Here is a 22,889-nt window from a genome sequence, read left to right as displayed (position 1 = left end):
CTGGAGGGGAGACGCTGCCCTTCCAGCCGTTCCACCACCCGATGGTCCTCCCCGCCTCCTGGAAACCTGGGGAGAGACAAGGCGAGGGAGAGGGGAGAGAGAAAGAGTGAGAGCGAGAGACAGAGAGAGAGAGAGAGAGAGAGAGAGAAACTGTCTCGCTGGCCCCGAACATGCCGTCCACTGGTCCTCAGCTGCTCTGCCCCCTGGCAGACAGCAGCGGTTCCTCCACGACTTGGCAGACAGCAGTGGGTCCTCTGTCCCCTGGCGGCCGGTAACGGCTCCTCCACTTCCTGCCAGACGGCAGTGGTTCCTCCACTTCCTGGCGGATGGCAAAGGCGAGTTCTCCCGGACAGCGTTCTCTTTCTCCTTCCCGGGTTTCGGCACCAAATGTAAAAGACCTCTGTTTGGTCGGGAAAGGAGGAAGCTGGGACCCGGCTGAGCAGTCAATATGAAGTTTTAATGATACAAATGAACTTAAACATAACATAAAAGACACACACAAACATAACTCCGTGTCTCTCTCTCTCTCGCACTGGCGTCTTCGGCTCCCCTTTATCTCTCTCTCCCGCTGATTAGGTGACTCAGTGCTGGCCATGCACCCTCATGGCCTGGCCACGCCCTCCTCCTCGTCACAATGCTAATGTGCATTCTTGTGTTACTGTGGTGGTAACAAACCTCAGTACTCATGGGGGAGATAGAGATACCTTCAAAAGTCTGTGCCATTTAACCAGATGTGTTATTATTCAGGTAAATTTGATATAATACATTGACTTTAACTTACTTGCTCTACAATATTCTCTTCAAACTGTTGCTCCACTATTTACTTGAAAGAGAAAACTCACCGTTCACACTAATGTCTGCCATACCCATCCCTTGAGGCAACATTGAATGAATGAATGAACTGCTGATGTCCTGGGATTTTCACACACAACAGTCTCTAGAATTTACTCAGAATGGTGCTAAAACAAAAAACATCCAGTGAGCTGCAGTTCTGTGGACGGAAATGCCTTGTTGATAGATCAAATCAAATCAAAATCAATTTTATTGGCACACAGCCATATACACAAGTGCAATGGTGTGTGAAATTCTTGGGTGCAGTTCCGATCAACATAGCAGTCGTGACAGTGATGAGATATATACCAATTTACAATAACATCAAATTAACACAACACAATTTAAAGTCTAATATACACATAATTACACACAACACAAATAATATACAAATAATAACATATACTGTACAGTATACAATACACAAAATATAGATACACATTATTCAATAAAAAAGTATATATAGTATATATAGAATGTACAGTAGGTTGTATTGTACTGTATTGACATTCAGGCTGTCGGTTGATAGTAAGTTGTTAAGAGAGAATATAATATAATAATAATATAATTTATGACATAAATTATATTAGTGAGATATAAGAGTAAGAGTAATAAAGTGCAGTGCTGATGTATTTTGATCGTGGGAGAACAAGAGTTCAAAAGTCTGATTGCTTGGGGGAAGAAGCTATCATGAAGTCGGCTGGTGCGGGTCCTGATGCTGCGATACCTCTTGCCTGATGGTAGCAGTGAGAACAGCCCATGGCTCGGGTGGCTGGAGTCTCTGATGATCCTCCAAGCTTTTTTCACACACCGCCTGGTATATATGTCCTGGAGGGAGGGAAGCTCACCTCCGATGATGTGTCTGGCAGTTCGCACCACCCTTTGCAGTGCTTTGTGGTTGTGGGCTGTGCTATTGCCGTACCAGGCGGAGATGCAGCCAGTCAGGATGCTCTCTACAGTGCAGGTGTAGAACCGTGTGAGGATGTGGCGGAACTTGAAGCTGCTGACTCTCTCCACTGGTGCTCCATTGATGGTGATGGGACTGTGTTCTCTGTCTTTTCAATATTAGGCAGGTGGTTTTAATGTTGTGGCTGATCGGTGTATTTGCAACAAGATTTTTTTTGTAATATTATTTTTAAAAAAGCATTAAAACATAAAATTTCTCAGCGAATAATCAGTATTGGCAAGTAGCATGTAAACTGGATTGAAGAGGTTTGCCCAAATCATGTAAACATCTTAATCTAATTATTCCTTATACTCTGATTCCTGCAATAATCTGATTCTGAGAAACTGTCAATGAGATCAATAAAATAATTTTGGTTAAAAGGTTTTTACACTATTTGTTGAACTACTCATACCAGCTACTAAGCCAATGTTATTTTAGTTCATATAGACAATGCATGCAAGAAAGATAAGTAATATATAATTACATTTTATAGCATCAAAAACTAGCTCTCCAGAGAAATGTGGTGTGCTAAACCTTGCAGAGAACTGACAGAAACATTTTCAGCTATATTTTGCAAATCTCTTTTCACTAATAAGCTCCGTGAAGTTGGCGGTCAGGCCGCTCTGTGACTAACAAGGTTTAATCCTGGCCTGCAACACCACGGCACCACCTGATTTAGCATTCACCCCCCTACCGCTTGCATTTTTTTGGCCCTTAAAATATCTTATCTCCTAAATTAGGACTTAATTTCTTCTCTGTCTGGTTGATATCTTTAGGGGCGTGACAATTTGCAAAGCATGGATTGTATCGGATCCATGCAAATAAGGATCATTGGTGACAGACTTCGCTTACAACATCAAAGGGAAAGTTTGAGCAGGCCGGGTGCATGCAGAGGCCAGGACAGTAAAGGTTCTGCATTGAAATGATGCCGATTTGCATATATGGTAATGAGGGCACTATTACATTTTATTAGTAACTCATGAATTTTTCTCTCAGGGTAGGGAAACCCTTATTCAACTTGTTCAGGTAATTAGGTCGGCCAAAGCAGATGTCTTTAATTATTTTATGTATGTATGAGTATGTTTTGACTCATGGTGAAGTCAAGAGATTCATTAGGGTAACGAAGACCTGTTTATGTACAGTAAAAGTTCATAGTAGCATACTGAATATAGTTGTAGCATTTTAATATTTAACTGTCTTCTTTCTTGCCTTTTGTGATCATTTTATGAGCATTGCATTTATTGTTGCAGTAGAAACTGGTTGCAGTTTAGAATTGGGTCACGTGGACCCAAATGTATACAACTGTCCTTACAGATACTGTAAACATACGCATAGAGAGTATAACTCATGCTATACATGCACGGCAACACTAGTTACTCTAGGCAATCATAAATGTTTAATCGCAGAGTTTGTATGAAATGCACGTATAGCAAATATTTGGAACGCCCCTGTTTGCGTTTTGCCCGCTTAGATGTTTGAACTGTGGATGCTCACATTTAAGTGTATTTGCCTTAAACACAGTTTGTGACAAAAGCAATTCGTAGTGTTGTTTACAATGTCCATATGAATAATGAATATGTTTTGTCATAGTCAAATCTAGCACTGGCACACATAACTATCTTTGGTTATTAGTTTAAATAAATCCACACATACTGTAGTTAGGCTAAGTCACTTGGTAAATAAACTCTGGGCTTTCCTGATCCAAATACTTTCCTGGTCCAGATACACATTTTGAGTCAGATCACTAGTTGTTTAAGCCATTCTGCTAAGCTGGCTCATGCACAGATAGAAATGTATAAAATCAGTTATGTGGTTTAACCAAGCTGGCCTAAGAACACTTAGCTAGTATACACTCAGTGCACATTGCTCTTCGAAGCAGCAGCAGTACACAGGTCTTAGCAGTATCTGCGTTGGTGGGGAAGGGGAGTGGGGTGTTGTGTTTTGTGTTATGCATTTCTGCTGCTTCCTTATTTTGTTGGGGATTATAATTGTGGAGAAGCATGTCCTGCATGGTCAATGCAGCATGTCTTGTGTTTGTCTAGCTGTGCAGCATGTCCACATGCTTAAAGTATGTCTGTGTATGTTTTAGAAGTAGCAGGACTTCACACTAGTTCTGCAGCAGCAGCAGCAGCAGCATAGCAGATCTAGTCCGCCATGCTAAATCTTTCAGAGAGTTGTCATGACTGATCTTACTTTAAAAATGACTACAAAACACTTGCCAATTTTACAAGCTGTGCCTCAGTATCAAAATACAGTGCACTGTGTCATGCAGGGGTATGGCACATTGCAACACAGCTTGTTGCGTGACCTCCTGGTGTCCGATCTGACTGTGCTCACTCAACAGGAATAACAACATGAGTTCGAGAACGAGTTCCATGCAGCATCCGAACACACATCCATGAGTGAAACTCTATTATCTGCAACAGAATGAGGGTGTGAAAAGAGGAAGTCTTCGAATTGGACTCTTTCAAAAGACTTTTATGTGACTATGAACTATAGAAGTAGTTCCAGCTGCCTGTCAGATGTGAGGTGAAAATCAGTTAAATGTTCATAGCAAGGTTTTTTATAATCATACAGTAGTCCCAGAACATATTTAGACACTTAAGTACCATTAAAAAATCATGAATTTTAATCAGAGGTGGGTAGTAATGCGCTACATTTACTTGAGTAAATTTTTGGAAAAAAAAATTACTTTTACAGTAGGTTTAAAAGTGGGTAATTTTTACTCTGACTCAAGAAAATGTCTAATGAAACTTTTTTACTTTTACTTCGTTACAATGACCAGTGTTCCTGTCATTACATTACTGGGTTTAATTTGAATTAATGTGTAATTTATTGAAAGATTACTAAATGGGACCTTTAGGACAGCAGAAGTTCAGCTGCGCGCACTGTCACAGACTGTCACTCAAGACGAGTCCATCACTGCTGCAGCATCATGCTCTTCAAAGTGAAACACTTTCTTCACTCCACACAGTGAAAAAATAATAGTTTTGTCATGCAGTGCCTTCATTTAACACCAACACAAGCTGATATTTCAAGATTAAAATCTCATCTTCAACTTAAGGCAGCACATCGAGGTAAGTTGTGGCTTTAATGCTAACACAGGCTTTTCTGTGTAATGAGGTGGTCATTTTCAGGGTGATTCTGTAACTGGGCTCTTATGACATCAGTTTTTAAGTGTACATTTTTAAATCAGTGCACTTTGTCCCACATCCAGCATGTCATGAGCAGTATTTATGCATTTACTCCGTGCTCTCGCAGGGATACTGGAAACTATCGCAACTACTCAGGCTGATTAACTTCATAAATCCATGTAAACATCCAAGTTAAGTGTAAATGCCTTTTGCTCTGCTGTTCGCATGATTGGCAACTGGAGTGTGAACAGACAGCATTTCTGCGTGTGCAAAGCGAGGGGCATGAGGCTTGCATGTGAGAGATGTGCAGGTGCGTATGGCAAAGAGAGTGGCTATGTCTGAAATCGTTCATTTAATCACTCATTCACTCATTCACTATTTCCTATATAGTGAATGACAGTGAGTGCACTATCTCAGCAGTGAGTAAACGATATGAGTGAGTGAATTCGGACGCTGACGTATACACTTAGCGCTGAGGCTGTCACAGAAACAACGTCACATGAACTTTTAAAACACTTGGGCCTTACATGTTATTCTAATTATATAATATATTAATACAATAAATCTTCATTCTGTTTGTCATTTTTAATATATATGTTAATATAAAGAGTAAACATATTTTATCAAATGTACATTATTGTATTTATTTGTTGTACTTTAGTATCTTTAAATTCCAATACAAGCTGGGTAGCATTTATGGGCGTATAGTGCCCTCATCCGACCAAATTATCATAACCTACGTTATAACCAAATATTTAAATCCTCCACAGAATTATCATTTCCACTGTGTGCAGTCTCCTGAGATAAAAATAATATCACCTCAGTAAATTATTTAGTAAATAAATAATTCTTCATCTTAATGGCACAAATCTGTATAAATATAAATAAAGGGTACATTTTAAAATGTATCTGTATGTTTTGCCTCTCTATATGTTATTATGTTATTTTAATCAAGTAATGATTTGTCAAAAAGTAATTTAATACATTCAGCTTGAAATAAAACATTGCTGGAGTGAAGGAAGCAGTAAACTCCCAGCTCGTGCATTTTCCCCCGTTGGATTATGGGCAATTAACCGTATACATCAAATGTACACTCGAAATTAGACTGCATTGTGGTTAAGAATGAGAGAACAAAAGTTGGGAACAAGTGGCTCACTCAGAATTCAGACAATTCTACAAAATGGCAGACACCCAAAATAGTGCACTATATAGAGGATAGGGTGCGGTTTCAGAAACAGAGAGTGTTCCGTGACCGGGGTTGGTGCCCCTACGCAGGCTGCATACTCTGTGTTTAGAGAGCGGTGGTACCGCTGTACACAGCTAATGATCTAAATTCTCTCGACACTGAAAACTGTAACTACACTGAAATAAGAATCCACACAGGACTTTAAAAGCTATGAAATAGTGAAAAGTAGGCATTAATAAAGCATGGTCTTGCTTTGGTTTATATTTCAGCATTATATATAATGTCCCTGTGGGACATTTTCACGATTTCACTGTAATAATTACTAGAAAGGTTTCCAAACCTCTCCTCTTATTGACAAATTAATCCAGATCTGACAAGAGCCCTTAAAGGAATAGTTCACCCAAACAATTTAATTCTCTCATCATTTATTCACCCTCATGCCATCACAGATGTGTATGACTTTCTTTCATCTGCTGAACACAATGAAGATTTTTAGAAGATTTTCTCAGCTCTTTTGGTCCATAAAATTCAAGTGAATGTATGGCAACATTTTAAAGCTAAAGAACTCAAATAAGTCAGCATAAAAGTAATCCATAAGACTCCAGTGGTTAAATCAATATCTTCAGCAGCGATGTGATATGAGAATGTGTGGATGAGAAACAGAGAAACAGATCACTTTCACATTCTTCTTCTTGTGTTTTTGGTCACCCCCTGCTGGGCAGGGTGAAGAATATCTATAAAAAAATTACAAATATTGATCTGTTTCTCACCCACAACTATCATATCACTTCTGAAGATATGGATTTTTATGCTGCCTTTATAAGCTTTTTGGAGGATCAACATTTTGGCACCCATTCACCTGCATTGTACTGACCTACAGAGCTGAAATATTCTCCTAAAAATCTTAATTTGTGTTCTGCAGAAGATAGGAAGTCATACACATCTGGGATGGCATAAGGGTGAGTAAATGATGAGAAAATGTTAATTTTTGGGTGAACTATCCCTATAAAGTGATAGCCATAATTTAATATTCTGTCATCATTTCCCTACCCTCATGTTGTTCCAAACACGTGTGACCTTCTGTATTCTGTGGAACACAAAATATGTTAGACAGAATGTTAGAGACTGACAGTCTTAGTCACCATTCACTTTCAAAATACAGAAGGAAAAAAAACACATTCACTGAAAGTAAATAGTGACTCAGGCAAACATTCTGTCTAATATCTCCTTATTGTGTTGCATGGAAGAAAGAATGTCATATGGGTTTGGAACAACACGATGGTGAATAATGACAGAATTTCCATTATAATAGTAATAATTCTGTAATACATGTTAAATGTGTATTCTGTGATGGAATATAGGGGAGTTATCGTCTATTATGTCATTTGTTACTCACTACTTGAGTACTCTTTTAATTGGATACTTGCTTACTCTTACTCAGGTAATTAATTATTTTACAAAAATCACATTAGTTGCAAAAAATTCACATTCTTCATGCATATCGCCCCCTACTGGGCAGGGAGAAGAATTTCAAGCAAAAAATGACTTAAATATTGATCTATTTCTCACCCACACCTATCGTATCACTTCTGAAAATATGGATTAAAACACTGGAGTCGTATGGATTTCTTTTATGATGCCTATGTGTACTTTTTGGAGCTTCAAAATTTTGGCATCCATTTGCTTGCATTGTATGGACCAACAGAGCTGAGATATTCTTCTAAAAATCACTTTTGGCGGCATGGTGGCTCAGTGGTTAGCACTGTCACCTCACAGTAAGAAGGTCCCAGGTTTGAGTCCCAGCTCAACTGGGCCTTTCTGTGTGGAGTTTGCATGTTCTCCCCATGTTTGTGTGGGTTTCCTCTGGGTGCTCCAGTTTTCCCCACAAGTCCAAAAACATGCTGGTTAAGTGGATTGGAGACTCTAAATTGCCCCATAGGTGTGAGTGACAGTCCCCCAGCCACTGGGGGTTGTGTCAGGAAAGGCATCTGGTGTAAAACCTGTGCCAAGTAAAATAGGTGGATCACACATGGATGGTCTGCTGTGGCAACCCCTAACGAGAGCAGCTGAAACAAGAAGAAAAAGTATGTCCATTTAATAACTAAAGCTATGTATAAGTCTAAACAAAATTGGTTTTGGAGCTCTAATTTTGTATACGTATACAGTTCTGTGTATATGCGATCGTTCACCTGCAACGAGTCGTACAAACCGCTACAAAGTGACATTCGTGCATAAATGACATCAACTTCTCAAGCAGATAACCATTGGCAGTGCTGAACACGGTCAAAATGCTTCCTAATATTAAATCTCCATGTAGATAACAACATTCATAATGTGACAATTCAATCTGACAGTCTCCTGATATATGCAATGTAGCCTTAATTTAGTTTTAAGACATTAAAATAATGCTTTAACATCAAAGTAATGAGGAAATTTCTCAGAGGAGAACGCCAAAACCCAGTGGACATTAAAAGCAATTGCTGTGCTGTCACTGAAGTGCTGTTGGCTTTTTCTTTTTTTTTTTTTTTCTCATTAAATTCACCCTGTCTAACTTTTATGTTGAAAAAGATTATACTGCAATAGGTTACCTTGGGAATGGCAACAGTTATGATGATGATGACATAAAGAATAATAAAGACAATTAGTACCAAGACCATTATGAGGACATTAAAACAAATTGATAATGTACCCAGAAACACCCCCGATTGGTTAACTTTATTTTCAGACACAATAGGCAGTGTTTTTATTTTATTTACACTCCAGAGTGGATACAGAAAGGTATTGCTCTTTTCAAAGTAACAGAGAAAGAAAAAGCTTCATTTCATTCATATTTACATGTCTGATTCACTGGAAACTTTATTAGTCTTACAAACAGATGTACAATTAGATTATTTAATAATTATATTTAAGATGAACTTAGAGACATACCGTTTTCAGGGTTTATTAAATGAGGTCCAGTGTTTTTAAGTCAACATAAAAAACTGTTCACATTCCATTTAAATTCTGTAATGTAGCGCAATTACGAGTAAAATGGAATATTCAATGAGAAAAAATGTAGGCCGGGGCTTGATTTTATTAATATGGAATTAATTGGATCGTGAAAAGTGACCGTCACATACCAGAATGGAGCCAGGTTGTTGGATTGGAGGGGTTGAAATGTTAAAGGGCTTGGATTTGGAGTTTTATGAAATATTGTGAAGATAGTTTTTTATTTGGAATAGCGTGCACTGATAAATTGTGCACAATGAAACAGAAATGTGTATAAAGTAAGTAAATAAGGTCGATATTGATTTCACGTTGACTTTAAATTCAAGTTCCACTACACATTTATGTGTATCTTGAGCTGTCTCATTTTGTGTGAAGTAGGTTCACTACTGGAGCTTTAAATAGATTTATTTGATGTGAAACAACCCAAACTTTGAGAATGTTTGAAATTTTAAGGGTAAGAATAAATATTTAAAACTGGCCATCTCTGAGACAAGCAATAATAGAGAGATACAGATTCTACTTCAGACAGATCTCAAGCTGAATGTTAAAAGTAGTGCTGTCAGAATTAACGTTAACACATACGATTAATTATAAAAAGTTTAATGCGTAAATTTTTCTTAATCGCGATTAACGCATTTTACCGTTAATACTGCATAAACCAGTATAAACACTGAAGTAAAGGGCGGACCGTTTGTAATGTGTCCGCTCGGAGTCATTACACTGACGCACATGCCACAGCACCAGATCCCTTCTACAAATTTATCATACAAACTTAGCATAAAACAGCATAACGCGGTGGTCCCATAGACATTCTATGGGTGGTATATAGATGACTGTTATGCTATCTCCTGTGATAGAGCCACGGAGGTCAGTAAATAAAAGAATCTCTGACAGCCAGTGTTGGGTAAGTTACTCTAAAAAAAATAATTAATTACTAATTAGTAATTCTACAGTGTAATTAGATTACTGTACTAATTACTCTTTCTGAAAAGCAATTGCATTACTTATTACGAATTACTTTCTAAAACCCTGATCAACCTCGACCAGATGAAAAATACAAGGATAGATGAAACTGCCCGTTTAATTCTTTCAAATAAATCATTTAAAATCAAATGAATTATTCAATAACTTAAAGTATTTAAGGGGGCTGCATTAAATTAGAAAACATGCTAACATAACAGTAGATGTTAAATTTCAATTTCAAATTCACTATTGTTTTATATAGAATTGATCTAGAGTCTATACAGTATTTAACGCAATTACATCAGAAGTAATTGTAATTAAATTACTGAAAAATTAAGAGTAATCCCTTTACTTTTTTAATGAAGAAGTAATTTAATTACAGTAGTTAATTACTTAGTAATGCTATACACCCAACACTGCTGACAGCGCTTCCCTGTCAGTGATAAAATGATGGAGAAAGGAGCTCTTAACACTATTTGATGTACAAAACAAGCCTAGATGGGACTTGTGATAGAAATCAAGTATTTTTCAGCCTATTTAAGGCGCATTTTAATTACCACAGAAGCACACCAAATCTTAACTATCGGCAAAATGCAAAATGAGATGGGTTTTTTTCCCAAGCGCTTTTCATTGTGAGTTCAAAGCAGCGCTCTACGCTGCCTTCTATCTTTATATTGTGGAAGGCTTTGTTTGGAAAATGTTAATAAAGCATTATATTGCTACATATTGTTTTGTTTTCTTTCCTAAGATGGAAACAAATGAAATTTGACAAGAAAAGAAGTATATATAGCATCAAATTTCAGCACTTTTCAAATCTGCGAGTAATCGCGATTAACTAAAAAAAAAAAAAAAAAAAAAAAAATTATGCAAGTAATCGCGATTAAAAAAAAATGTATCGACTGACAGCACTAGCTAAAAGCCTTTCTGTTATTTTCAGTAGACCAGTATTTACACATATTTATTCCCCCCATTTCCAGAGGGATCCACAGGGAAACTAGGTTCAGCAAGCAATAAATAACAGCAGGTTTAGTTCCAGGATGTTTAATCAAACACATGGCATACATAATTGCCTTTTTTACAACCACAGAGGCAAAACGAAGACTTATTCAGTGTTTGTCCATATTCTTGTGCGCTATGCAGCTTTTATCAAGAGCCCGAAGATTTCCATTTAAGTGTCTCGGTTTGTCATAGATTATGTGTTTGTAGCTTAAAGATGAAGTGTGTAATTTTGTCGGTGTTTAAATACTTTCTTTTATCACAGTTTAATATGCAGAGACAAATATAAGTAAGCGATTCATAATTTGACAACATTTAAAAAACTGTGGCGTTATAAAAATATTGCTGTTTGTTTGAACACAACAACACTGGCTCAACCAATGGTGTGAATTTGAGGCGGGACTATCTGTTTACCGTCCAATGACAGATGGAGTGTTCGAGAAGCCTGTCTGAAAATTTTCACAATTCTGTTTGGTGTTGCTAGTGGTGCGGAAATTACACACTTCACCTTTAAAGTTCATTCCCATATGACATTGTTTTCGTCATAATATTCGGCGTCGAGTATCAGCACTTGAGGCACGCATAGTTTCATCCATGCCGTTGTAGTGCTGTGGTGGGTGTGGCAAAACTTTTAACACTATGCATATTTATGTCCATCTTTTTTAATATTCATTAGGTCCACTCTTAACACATTCATGACTGTTATTAATAAAAATCTTTATCCATGTACAACAATATTTAAATTATTTGTGTCATTTAAGGCAGTCCATCATACATTTACAAAAGAAAGTAAAGAGAAAAAGGGATAGTTTTGGAATGTCCTGTTGAATAAAATAAAATAAAAATCTTTCTTATCCCAGTAGTAGTCCAAGTCAGGTTCCGTTTCAGGAAGGGGAAGTCTTTTGAAGTTCATACACAAGACCCAAACACGTATCAGATCAATATGTATTTATATTCTGATGAGGCAGAGAGGTCCATGATTATATGTGCACTGATGGCACGCTCTGGTTCAGTACCTGGGCCCTCATCACCTGAACACTGGTCATGATCTTCTTCTGGTGGCCCATTAATGTGACGCCCAACCTCTGGATGTCTCTGAGATAGAAGTGGAAAAAGAAATATAATCAGATATTGACATTGGACATTATTGGTAGGGCTGTTCAATTATGACTTTCAATTATTTTTGTCTTGTTTTTCATTAAACATATCTAAACATCCTTACAACAAGACACATTAACTTAAGAAGCAAAATTCTCAAAAAAGATACACTAGATTTTGTAAATATTTTTCTAAAAAAAATAAAAGAATTAATACTTAAATAATTTAGCATCTGAAGTAAACATGTCTTGTTTTAGAGGATGTGAAAATATTTTACTGGAAAAAATACTATCAGTCCCACTTTATATTAGGTGTCTTTAACAACTATGTACTTCAGCATGTGATACAATGTACTTATTATATATGTGTTGTTGTATTATACTTACATTTTAAGTACCTAATTTAATGACATTTGTAGTTACACTGTTAACCTTACCCCTAACACTAAACCTAACCCTAACCCTTACCCTAAAACCTAGCTCTAACCCCTAACACAACTGCTACTCCTACTCCTAAACCTACCCGTACTTCAGCCTCAGTAGCAACAAAGTTAGATCTTGTTAGAATTTTGCAGAACAACATGTAGTTACACACAGGCTTGGGGAGTAACGGAATATTTCAGGAATCAGGATACAAAAAATATGTAACTGTAATCCGTTACAGTTACATAAAAACCCAGCATATTTAGATTAGTTACATTTGGTAAAAATTGGGATTATTAGCAGGATTAAAATTTTCAATATATATAAAAAAATAAACAAAAGATCCTCCTGACATAAAATGATAAAGACTGCTGCTTGTGGGGGCCTGGGTAGCTCAGCGAGCATTGACGCTGACTATGACCCCTGGAGTTGCGAGTTCGAATCCAGGGTGTGCTGAGTGACTCCAGCCAGGTCTCCTAAGCAACCAAATTGGCCAGGTTGCTAGGGAGGGTAGAGTCACATGGGGTAACCTCCTCGTGGTCGTGATTAGTAGTTCTCGCTCTCAGTGGGGTGCGTGGTAATTTGTGCGTGGATCGCGGAGAATAGCATGAGCCTCCATATGCTGTGAGTCTCCGTGGTGTCATGCACAACCAGCAACGTGATAAGATGCACGGATTGACGGTCTCAGAAGCGGAGGCAACTGAGACTTGTCCTCTGCCACCAGGATTGAGGTGAGTGACCGCGCCACCATGAGGACCTACTAAGTAGTGGGAATTGGAAATTCCAAACTGGGAGAAAAGGGGATAAAAAAATAAAAATATAATTTCACAGTCCGACCGTCTGTCGATAGTTTTCGCGGGAGCAGAAACTACTCAACAGAAGTGGAGAAACAACCACTCCCCCTGGCGAACGGACGATATTCTGGTACACAGGGCACCTACTGTCGAAACTTTAACGTGACTTATCATTTCCATCTTAACTTCAGTTGAAATTTTTCTTTGAAATGATTTCATGTTGTAATGACAACAGTAATTGGGACAGCATTTATTTATATTTTTCTTTGTTAAAAAAATATAAAAATCCAGATTGTACACATGAATACCAAATTAATTGAAAATATTAAGTTAATAGAGGAAAAATGCAATGGATAATTTTTGATTTTGATGTATTGTTAAGAACAGTTCAAAAGTATGGGTGAGGGAGAAATACTGGCAAATGTAACATTTTAAAACTCATAGAGAGTAGGGATAAGTAAATCAAGACACACTAAAAAAGGTTTCATCTATTTTAATCTATTCTTTAAAACAAGATGACAGGCATTGGAGGCATTAATAATAATAATGATGAAAGCCTACATGCTAACTGCAATACATGGCAGAATTCAACTTGGTAATGTTCTTGAATCTGAGGTATATCCTGTCAGATTTTTTAATGTTAACCAAGACATAATTCATTGCATCTGTTCTAACTGTATTTGCTTGATGAGAAAATAAACTATTTTCTGTAACAGATAGAGATCTCACCTGTTCTACATTTGAACATATTCTGTTTTCCTATTAAGGAGGCAGTGTCCCTGTTTTTCATGCTTTGTTCTTATATATAATAATAGCTACATCACTCATAACATTATTCAAACATGGTTTGTTTGCATTCAGAAGGTATGATTAAAAGTCTTTGAGAAAATATTGCTTTTCTCTTGTCTTTATTCACAAATGCGATCTTGAGGTAATCAAAAACTAACTAAAACTAATCTGATTACATTACTTTCTTATTGAGGTAACTGGATTAAGTTACTGATTACATTGTTTACCAAGTAATCTGTATTGTAACAGATTACATTTAAAAAGTAAACCCAACCCTGCTTACACAGTATGTATGTACACCGATCAGCCACAACATTAAAACTACCTGCCTAATATTGTGTAGGTCCCCCTCGTGCCGCCAAAACAGTGCCAACAGCTGTTCTGGTGGCACAAGGGGGACCTACACAATTTTAGGCAAGTGGTTTTAATGTTGTGGCTGATCGGTGTGTGTGTGTGTGTGTATCTATCTATCTATCTATCTATCTTAATAATGGACCAACTGGCACATTAAACAGCCAATGGTATTGTGGAGAATATGGACACTGCATCTAATAGTCAACTGATCTGACTTAGGAGGTGACAGTCAGTGTCTTAAAACCAAAAAGGTTCCTCCAATGTATTCTCAATCTACCTTGGCATCAAGATTCATGTATTTTACTCTGGAACCCTGCAAGCACACAATGATGTATCTAAAGGGCTTCATTCCGGCATTACCAATCTCAAGCACTCCATCAATCAGCTTACTGTTGATTCATCCTCATCACATGCCCTAGAGTCAGGTACCCTCCTGCGGCAAATCGGTCCTTATAACGGCCCATCTTAATGGTGTCCAACCACTCGTCCACTGATCTGCAGCTGGTGAAATCAGGAATACTTCTGTTCATCAAAGGACTGTTTAGTCTGAAATGAGAACACAGGGTGTGGGAAAGTGTGTACGAGATGTACCTTTGAAATGCGTTAGCACAGGCAGAAAATCAATACAAGTTAAAATGATAGAGAAGGTTGGAGAGGAGGGGCCGGTTCGGGTAGATTAATACAGGGATGAAATCGCTCTTTTTACCCATCGACCCCCCCCCACCTCGATACGCACCAGTAACTCGATGGTACTTGCAATTTATGCAACGGTAAGTCCAATTGTGAAAGAAGCATTCTTTTTTTGGTTCACTCTTTTGGATCAATGTCAGTATCACACAGAGGCCTTTTATTTAACGGCAAACACATCTATTTGAGATGAGCTTATTGCAAAGTGTACATTTAAAGCCTTAAAGCATCTTACCGTATTCCCGAAACTTTTTCGGCAACTTTGTGGGACTTTTCAAATGGATCATAACTGATACTAACAAAGTGCATTTGTCAAGTAAATCCCTCTGAAAGACCTGTATCGATTGCCGGGTGCTCACCTACACAATGTGTCCATTGACTTGAGGTTCTCTGGGTTCCGGATCAGCTTGTCCAGCACAGTGACGATCTGGCAGAATTTGGGTCTTTCGTTGCGGTCTCTCTGCCAGCAGTCCAGCATGAGAGTGTGGAGGGCACTGGGACAGCCTATGGGTGCAGGGAGTCTGTAGCCCTCCTCTACAGACTTAATTACCTGCAGAAATACAAGAATCAAATTAATATATGTATGATATTGCACATTGATTTGCCTTTTTCTGATGATTCCACTAATCAAATTATCATGATTGATATTTTACATTTACATTTACATTTAGTCATTTATTAAATGCTTTTATCAAAAGCAACTTAAAAAAAAATGAGGATTTAACAATGGCTGTGTTCGGAATGGAATACTAGCATCCTCCATACCCTGCATTATACAATAATTTTTTTCACAAACTGTGGTGACACATTTTCACCATATTTAGCAGCATAAATCTAACAAACGTTTTTATATTTGTAACTCTGTAATTATTTAGTGTAAATTTATAACATAAATCGAGTAAAAAAAAATAAAATAAAAAATGTAACATTTAAAATATAGAATATGAAACATTACGTATTTCTCAGCAATAAATGTTTCAGACAGTAGTATGCTACATTGTTGTCACATGAACTCATTACTGGGCATCCAGTTGGACATGGTTTCATCATCTCATTAATAAAATGGCGTATTTTGCATTTTAATCCAATTTTGAGTAAAAAATTTTACTTTTGAGAGTCAGATCAAATAATTAGTCAAGGAGAGGCATGTATACATATATAAATATACGTACTGCATCCAAAAATATAAAGATTAGTGTGGTAGCATGCTACTCTAAACATAGTTAATATGAATTTGGTGAAGTATGTGTGATCTGTACAGTTGCATGCTGCAAAAACAGTAAAGGTAGTATGCTAATATGCTATCTTCAATATAGCTAATATAAACTTGAAATATGTGTGATATGTACAGTTTCATTCTGCAAAAATATTAAATGTTGATTATTAGTTGACTGCTACGTAATGTATGATGCGGCATACGGTGTCTTATTCATTGTGAAACTGTGTTTTCTTAATGGCGTGAATCGCACTGAAGACTTAAAATGCACGGGCCGTGGCTGATAAAGACTATGCATTGTGGCAGTCTAGTAGCTTCTAGCCCCATTTTAAATTATTACAGCAATGCGGCCTGCGGACCTTATTTTTTTTCTGCATTTTCCCCTGACTGAAAAAGTTTGGACACTCCTGGGCTATATGGACTTGAAGTATTTGTGATCGGCAGTGCAACAATTGAATATGTAGTATGCTAGTATGCTATTTTGAACATAGCCAAAGTATGTGTGATCTGTACATTTGCACGCTGCAAAAATAGTATAGGTAGTATGTTATTTTGAAAATAGCCAATTTGCAGCTGGAGAAGTATATGTGATCTATACAGTTGCATTCACTAAAACTAGTAAATGTAGTATGCTAATGTGCTATTTTGACAAAGCCAACAAGAACTTTATGAAGTATGTGATCTGTGCAGTTGCACGCTGCAAAAATAGTAAAGGTAGTATGCCATTTTGAAAATAGCCAATATGAGGCTTGTGAAGTGTGTGATCTATCCAGTTGCATGCTGTAAAACAGTAAGGGAGTATGCTAGTGTGTATTCCAAACATAGCCAATATGAAGTTTGTGAAGTGTGTGTTTGATCTAGACTCACATCTCTGTTGGTCAAGTTCCAATATGGCCGTTCTCCATATGACATCACTTCCCACATTACCACTCCATAACTCCACACATCACTGGAGGACGAGAACTTCCGATAGGCAATAGCCTCAGGGGCCGTCCAACGGATTGGGATCTTTCCTCCCTAAAATTCCATAAAAAATAACAAAGGAAGAAAAAAAGATTAGTGGGAAGGATGAACAAATTTAGATGCATACAAATTTAAACACCAACAATTGTGATATGAAATAGACATACAGTGGGTTCCAAAAGTCATTGAAACAAATCAGAACAAGAACACTCACACTTGTGGTGTAGGCTGCATCAGGGTCATCTTCTAGAACGCGTGACAGACCGAAATCTGAAATTTTGCACACTAGATTACTGTTGACCAGAACGTTCCTGGCAGCCAGATCCCGGTGGATGTACCCCAGATCAGCCAAGTAAGTCATGCCGGCTGCTATACCACGAAGAATCCCGACCAGCTGAATAATGGTGAACTGACCGTCATGTCTCTGTTTAGAGTTACGAAAACAAGCCAAGGAAGAGAAAACTTTGTGAAGTTATACTTCAGTTCACAGGGAGGTTAAACGAGGCGAAACAAAACCACAGAGATCTAACAGAACAAACAGAGCCGTGTTTACACACCCTGAGGAAAGAGTCCAGCGAGCCGTTCTCCATGTACTCTGTGATGATCATTACCGGTTTGCCTGGGCAGAGCGAGAGAAACAAGGAGGAAAACAGGAGAAGGAACGAGAAAAAGATATCAAGAGTTGGGAGAGATGATGCAAGTCTATAGCAATTAAATTAAACTATAGGTTTCCACTTTCCAACTATAGGATTCCACGCTAGTGGAACATGCCAATATTTAATGTGATGAACTACATCTGTGGTTTCTTTGCTAGGACACCTGTGTGAACTTGTGGGGAACTGAATTCGTAAATTCACTAAAACTCACCTTGCCCCAGTTGTTTAAAAATGATATGCAAAAATGGCACAGAAAAGTGAAAATAGTTCTGAGAAAAGCTCAAGCATCAATCGTTTGCAGATGCCACTTGGTTTGATTTTGTTATCTAATGTAATGGCATTCCTAAATTTCTAAGTGTAACTTAAATGTGCAAATACTTTTTGGGACTAAAGTAAAATGCTTACTGCGAGTAACAACCCCCTCCAGGTGTATAACGTTAGGGTGGTCAAACTGCGCCATGATGCTGGCCTCGCTGAGGAAATCTCTTCTCTGTTTCTCTGTGTATCCAGCTTTAAGAGTCTTCAGAGCTACCGGAATATCACGTTTTCCTGGCAGTTTCATCCGCCCATAGCATACTTCCCCAAACTCTCCTGATATGTGCCAGAAAAAAAAAAAAAAGTATTAGAAGGTAGGCAGTGTCCACACATGTCGGATTTGTATTCAAGTTCTCATTTTAACCTTCAGTCAGTACGTTTACATGCACTTTAAAAGTTCAATTTCAGTTTTTCAGTCTTTTTTTACATTTATGCATTTGGCAGATGCTTTTATCCAAAGCGACTTATAGTGTACTTATTACAGGGACAATACCCCTGGAGCAACCTGGAGTTAAGTGCCTTGCTCAAGGACCCAATGGTGGTGGTTGTGGGGATTGAACCAGCAACCTTCTGATTACCAGCTATGTGCTTTAGCCCACTACGCCACCACCACTCCTGGCGCCACCACCACTCCAATGTCATGGAAACGATTTAGTCCGACTGAAATTGTACTTTTTCATACTTTTATTTTTCTGAAATCAGACTAACAGACCACAGTTGTACTTGGCATTTTGCTCAAATATACTTGCATTTTAATCTAACTTCAAATGTGATGTTTTGAGCAGAATTCTCAGCTATTTTAGGGGTATGCCTGTAACTTCAGATGTGCGTGCTTCAGATTATCTGTGTCATTGCAAGTCAGTATCAGGCATATTGAAGATATTTTGTGACGTCTTTCGCATATATAGACTTTTTCATTTGTTTTTTTGTTTTTTAAAGCTGTAAATAGCCAGCAAAGTTTAAAACTTTTATTTTAGTAAAGCGGTTAATTGACAGGTGAGTATGCGGTTCTTTGCTGTTGTCTGCGATGCATCAGGACGGATTAGCATTTATACTAAAAATGCAGTGTGTTTCTGACTCCAAATGTGGTTTAAGTGATCGGAATGTGTTGGGACCCATTTACACCTGTATTTAGTGCTTATGATTGGATCACCCAGATCGGATGTTAGAACCAGGTTTAAATAGAGTCTTTAAAATTGAAATGATGTGCGTATATTGGTCATTGATAAATAAAGCTGTCTGAGATCTTTTTTTTTTTTACTTTAATAAAAAAAAAAAAAAAAAAAAATTAAAACACATGTATCAAGTTTGTAGAAATGTATTCTTTGTGTCCATGTTGGTTTTATATATATATATATATATATATATATATATATATATATATATATATATATATATATATATATATATATATATATAGATAGATAGATAGATATATATATAGATAGATAGATAGATAGATAGATAGATATACATACATACATACATTTAAAGCATTTAACTATATATATATATATATATTTATGTCAAGTGTTGTAACCATTATGTAAAAAGTATTAAAATACTTCCGTTGCACCTTGAATACAGGTGAGTGTACATAAAGTAAAGAAAAACAAACATATTTTTCAAGGTAAAAAACATATTATTTTACAAATATTATGAATTTACAATATTAAAAATATTATGAATATTTTTTCTTATTTTCTAGTCACAAATATCTTAGGGTTTCTCCAGCTGACCTGAACAAAATGTGCCTTCTCCTAAAAATATCATGTCTGACATATTTTAAAAACTTCTTACACATTCTTGAGGGTCTAAAGGTATCCAGTCTGTTTTATCTATTTATATATTTATTTTTCGTTACACAACAACAGAATGTCTATCTACATTATGGTTACACCACCTGACTTTGATTTGGCGGACAAAGTTCTTTCAAATATTCATAATATTTTAAAACAAAATAATTTCACTGCTTTAAAAATAATAATAATAATAATAAAATATTATTCTAAATTACCTTCACAAACATTTCTTTTTTTGTCTTCTTCTTCTTTTTTTTTTTTTTTTAACTGTCTCTGGAGGATTACATGACTTTCACACAAAACAATTACTTATACCTCTCTACTATGATGAACGTGTTCAATTCAAGTTTCTGAGTTCAAAGTCATTTAAATATTTTTTTCTGCGGTTTAATTAAATTTTGTATGTATTTTTGAATAACTTAATAGATCCAGATTCCCCCCTCCCCCACCCCCCCGTCATTTCATATACAATTATGAATCTCACTTTTTAAAGGCAGTACTCATGTAGTGCCTGAATACCCAGGTGTTTTGGACACAGTTGCAAAGGACAAATACCTGAACCAATGATTTTCTCTATTTTGATCCTGGAAGCTTCAATTTCTCTGGCAAACTCGTGGACAGCCTGGCAGGGGTCCTCATATGTGTGGGGATCAATATAAAATCTGGCTTCTGGAAATGATACTAGAATAAACAGAATTAGCATTTGGTCACATATTGCAGCATGAAAGCAATTTTCAGTCATAGCCACAATCTCTGAAGGGCCCAGACAGCAGCTACAGCAATATATTGAAGCAAAAAAGCAATCGTTTCCTTCCTAAAATTCATTAAAAGAGGAATCATCTGGGAACAGAGTGTATCTCATACCATGGCCATTTTGGTAGTGCATTTTCTCCTCGTCTGAGTCTTGGAAAGCTTTGCTGTACCCACAGCGTCTGTAATGAAACCAGAAGGAGAAATAAAAACATTTTTATATAAACACAAGACATAAGGCCCAAAGTTCATGATTTACATCCCATGCTAATTATACTCAAATTTAAAATTTCATTAACTCAATCCTTAATCATTAAAGGACTTCGAGAGGTTTTTAACATGTACTCTTTACATGGGGATATCAAATTCTCTGTGTCTTAATCTGCTAGTTTATAAATATCAAACAATCTGAAAAAGTTTCCGTTCATTAAAATGAGCGATAAATCACAATTAAATTTATTACTTAACATAGACTTGTGGAAATGTATGTTGTTAATGTAATCCTGCTTAGAAACTGCACACTTACAAACTGTAGACTTTTGTGGCTCGCTGTCCTGGGCGAAGGGTTTGAGGCTCAAGGCTTGACCTGAGCCAAATACCCCCCAAAAGATGCCAGAAAACGGGACAGTGAGACCAAGTATTTTATGATACCTCTTGTACCCCCCAAAAAGGAGCATGGAGCAATGAAATGAGTTTGGGGAAGGGGGAGGTGCTTGCTGAGCCCTGTGAGGTGCCAAAGTATGATAGAACGAGCAGGGGCTGCTACTGTAGGTAGCTTCACACTAGGGTCCGCTCGGGGGATAGGAAACTGGGAGGTATAGAATAGGTAGAGGTGGAGAATGGAAATTAGGCATAAGCACTGAAGAGACTGTGGCGGTTGCGGCCGCACAGAAATGAGCTCTGCAAGAGCTGAAAAGCGCTGGAGGGATTGTTACGCCCGAACGCGGGGGCCCCAGACTAAGGCGAGAATCCTAGCCGCATGGACCGAACCTTAAGTCTCCCTCCAGGCTTGGTGAGTTTGACGGATGGGCCCGTGCAGCGAGCGGGCGAACCCCAAGGGACAGAGCACTGCTCCGCTCAAGCAGGCGAGCCCGACCTGCGATCGAACGATACAAATAAACATGAATAGCTCACTCAGTGTTCGGAACGGGAGAAGCCCCGCTGAGGTTTGAATGGGGGAGCCCTTGTGGATTGCGCCAGGGGAATAAGGCCCACCCAAGTGGAGGCGTGAACCCTAGCCACTAGGGCAGATCATCCCGTGTATAGGAGTGGATCCTAGGCATTCGGGACAACCTCAGCCTCTCCTCCTGGCAATGAGGGGCCCTCACTGCACTTCGAAAGGGGGAGCCCACAATACAAATAAATGTGAGTTAGCTCACACGGCATTCGAGCAGGAGAACCCCCGCAGCGGTTCAAACAGGAAAGCCCTTGAGTGCTTTAGGTGTGCCCGTCCTGCATTGTGGGACGGGAGGCTTCCGGACTAGCTGGGGCGGACCCCTGCTGTGAAGCAAGCATCCTCCTGACCCCGGATGGGAATTTGTGGCTGGTTAATCAGGGCTTTATTGGCCTTCCAGATATGAAGGTGGTTGGTACGGATGTAACCGAGGAATGCGTTGGATGACCAGTGGCCCCGTTATCATGTTTGGTGTTCGGGCAGACCTTTGTAGGCTGCTATGGATGTGGCGCCGATGCAAAAGGAATGGCTTTAGTATAGTTTTGATGAAGTATCTGATTGTGACGTTTTCTATGATGTGGAGGTCCGAAATAGAGGGATGGGTTCTTGGGTCAAATTTTGTCATGGTGGTGAGTTCGGAGCAATGGAGGAAGTCAAATAAGGCAAGGATGAACATGGCGTTTAGTGTTTTATTTGAGCTGTTTAGAGAAATGTAGCCCTGACGAAGAGTGTTTAGGCAATGAGTTAGCAGATCGATAGAAAGTAGTTTTAGGTTTGTTGGGGTGTGAGTCAAAGGAGGATACAGAGAGGACAGAAAAATATAGA

At 37.9% G+C, this 22,889-nt stretch overlaps 1 protein-coding gene across 6 annotated transcripts in view; it reads right to left on the bottom strand.

Moving 5' to 3' along the window:
- Positions 1-8,802: 8,802 nt before the first annotated feature.
- Positions 8,803-22,889, bottom strand: part of LOC127427851 (ephrin type-A receptor 8-like) — a 122,644-nt gene continuing 108,557 nt past the window's right edge. For 5 of the 6 annotated variants that reach the window (XM_051675686.1, XM_051675687.1, XM_051675689.1 and 2 more), the window contains exons 9-17: positions 21,005-21,072; positions 20,696-20,821; positions 18,429-18,614; positions 17,925-17,986; positions 17,582-17,791; positions 17,272-17,421; positions 15,548-15,738; positions 14,892-15,047; positions 8,803-12,139 (exon numbers count right to left, since the gene is read on the bottom strand). In XM_051675686.1, the coding sequence (XP_051531646.1) occupies positions 12,025-12,139; positions 14,892-15,047; positions 15,548-15,738; positions 17,272-17,421; positions 17,582-17,791; positions 17,925-17,986; positions 18,429-18,614; positions 20,696-20,821; positions 21,005-21,072 (1,264 nt within the window). In that variant the 3' untranslated portion in view covers positions 8,803-12,024. Of the gene's footprint in view, positions 12,140-14,861; positions 15,048-15,547; positions 15,739-17,271; positions 17,422-17,581; positions 17,792-17,924; positions 17,987-18,428; positions 18,615-20,695; positions 20,822-21,004; positions 21,073-22,889 lie in introns of all 6 variants that reach the window. The other variant, XM_051675688.1, reaches the window with a different exon arrangement.

Source organism: Myxocyprinus asiaticus, chromosome 37 (assembly GCF_019703515.2).
Source record: "Myxocyprinus asiaticus isolate MX2 ecotype Aquarium Trade chromosome 37, UBuf_Myxa_2, whole genome shotgun sequence".
Classification (NCBI taxonomy): Eukaryota; Metazoa; Chordata; class Actinopteri; order Cypriniformes; family Catostomidae; genus Myxocyprinus; species Myxocyprinus asiaticus.
This window is presented reverse-complemented; position numbering and strand designations above follow the sequence as displayed.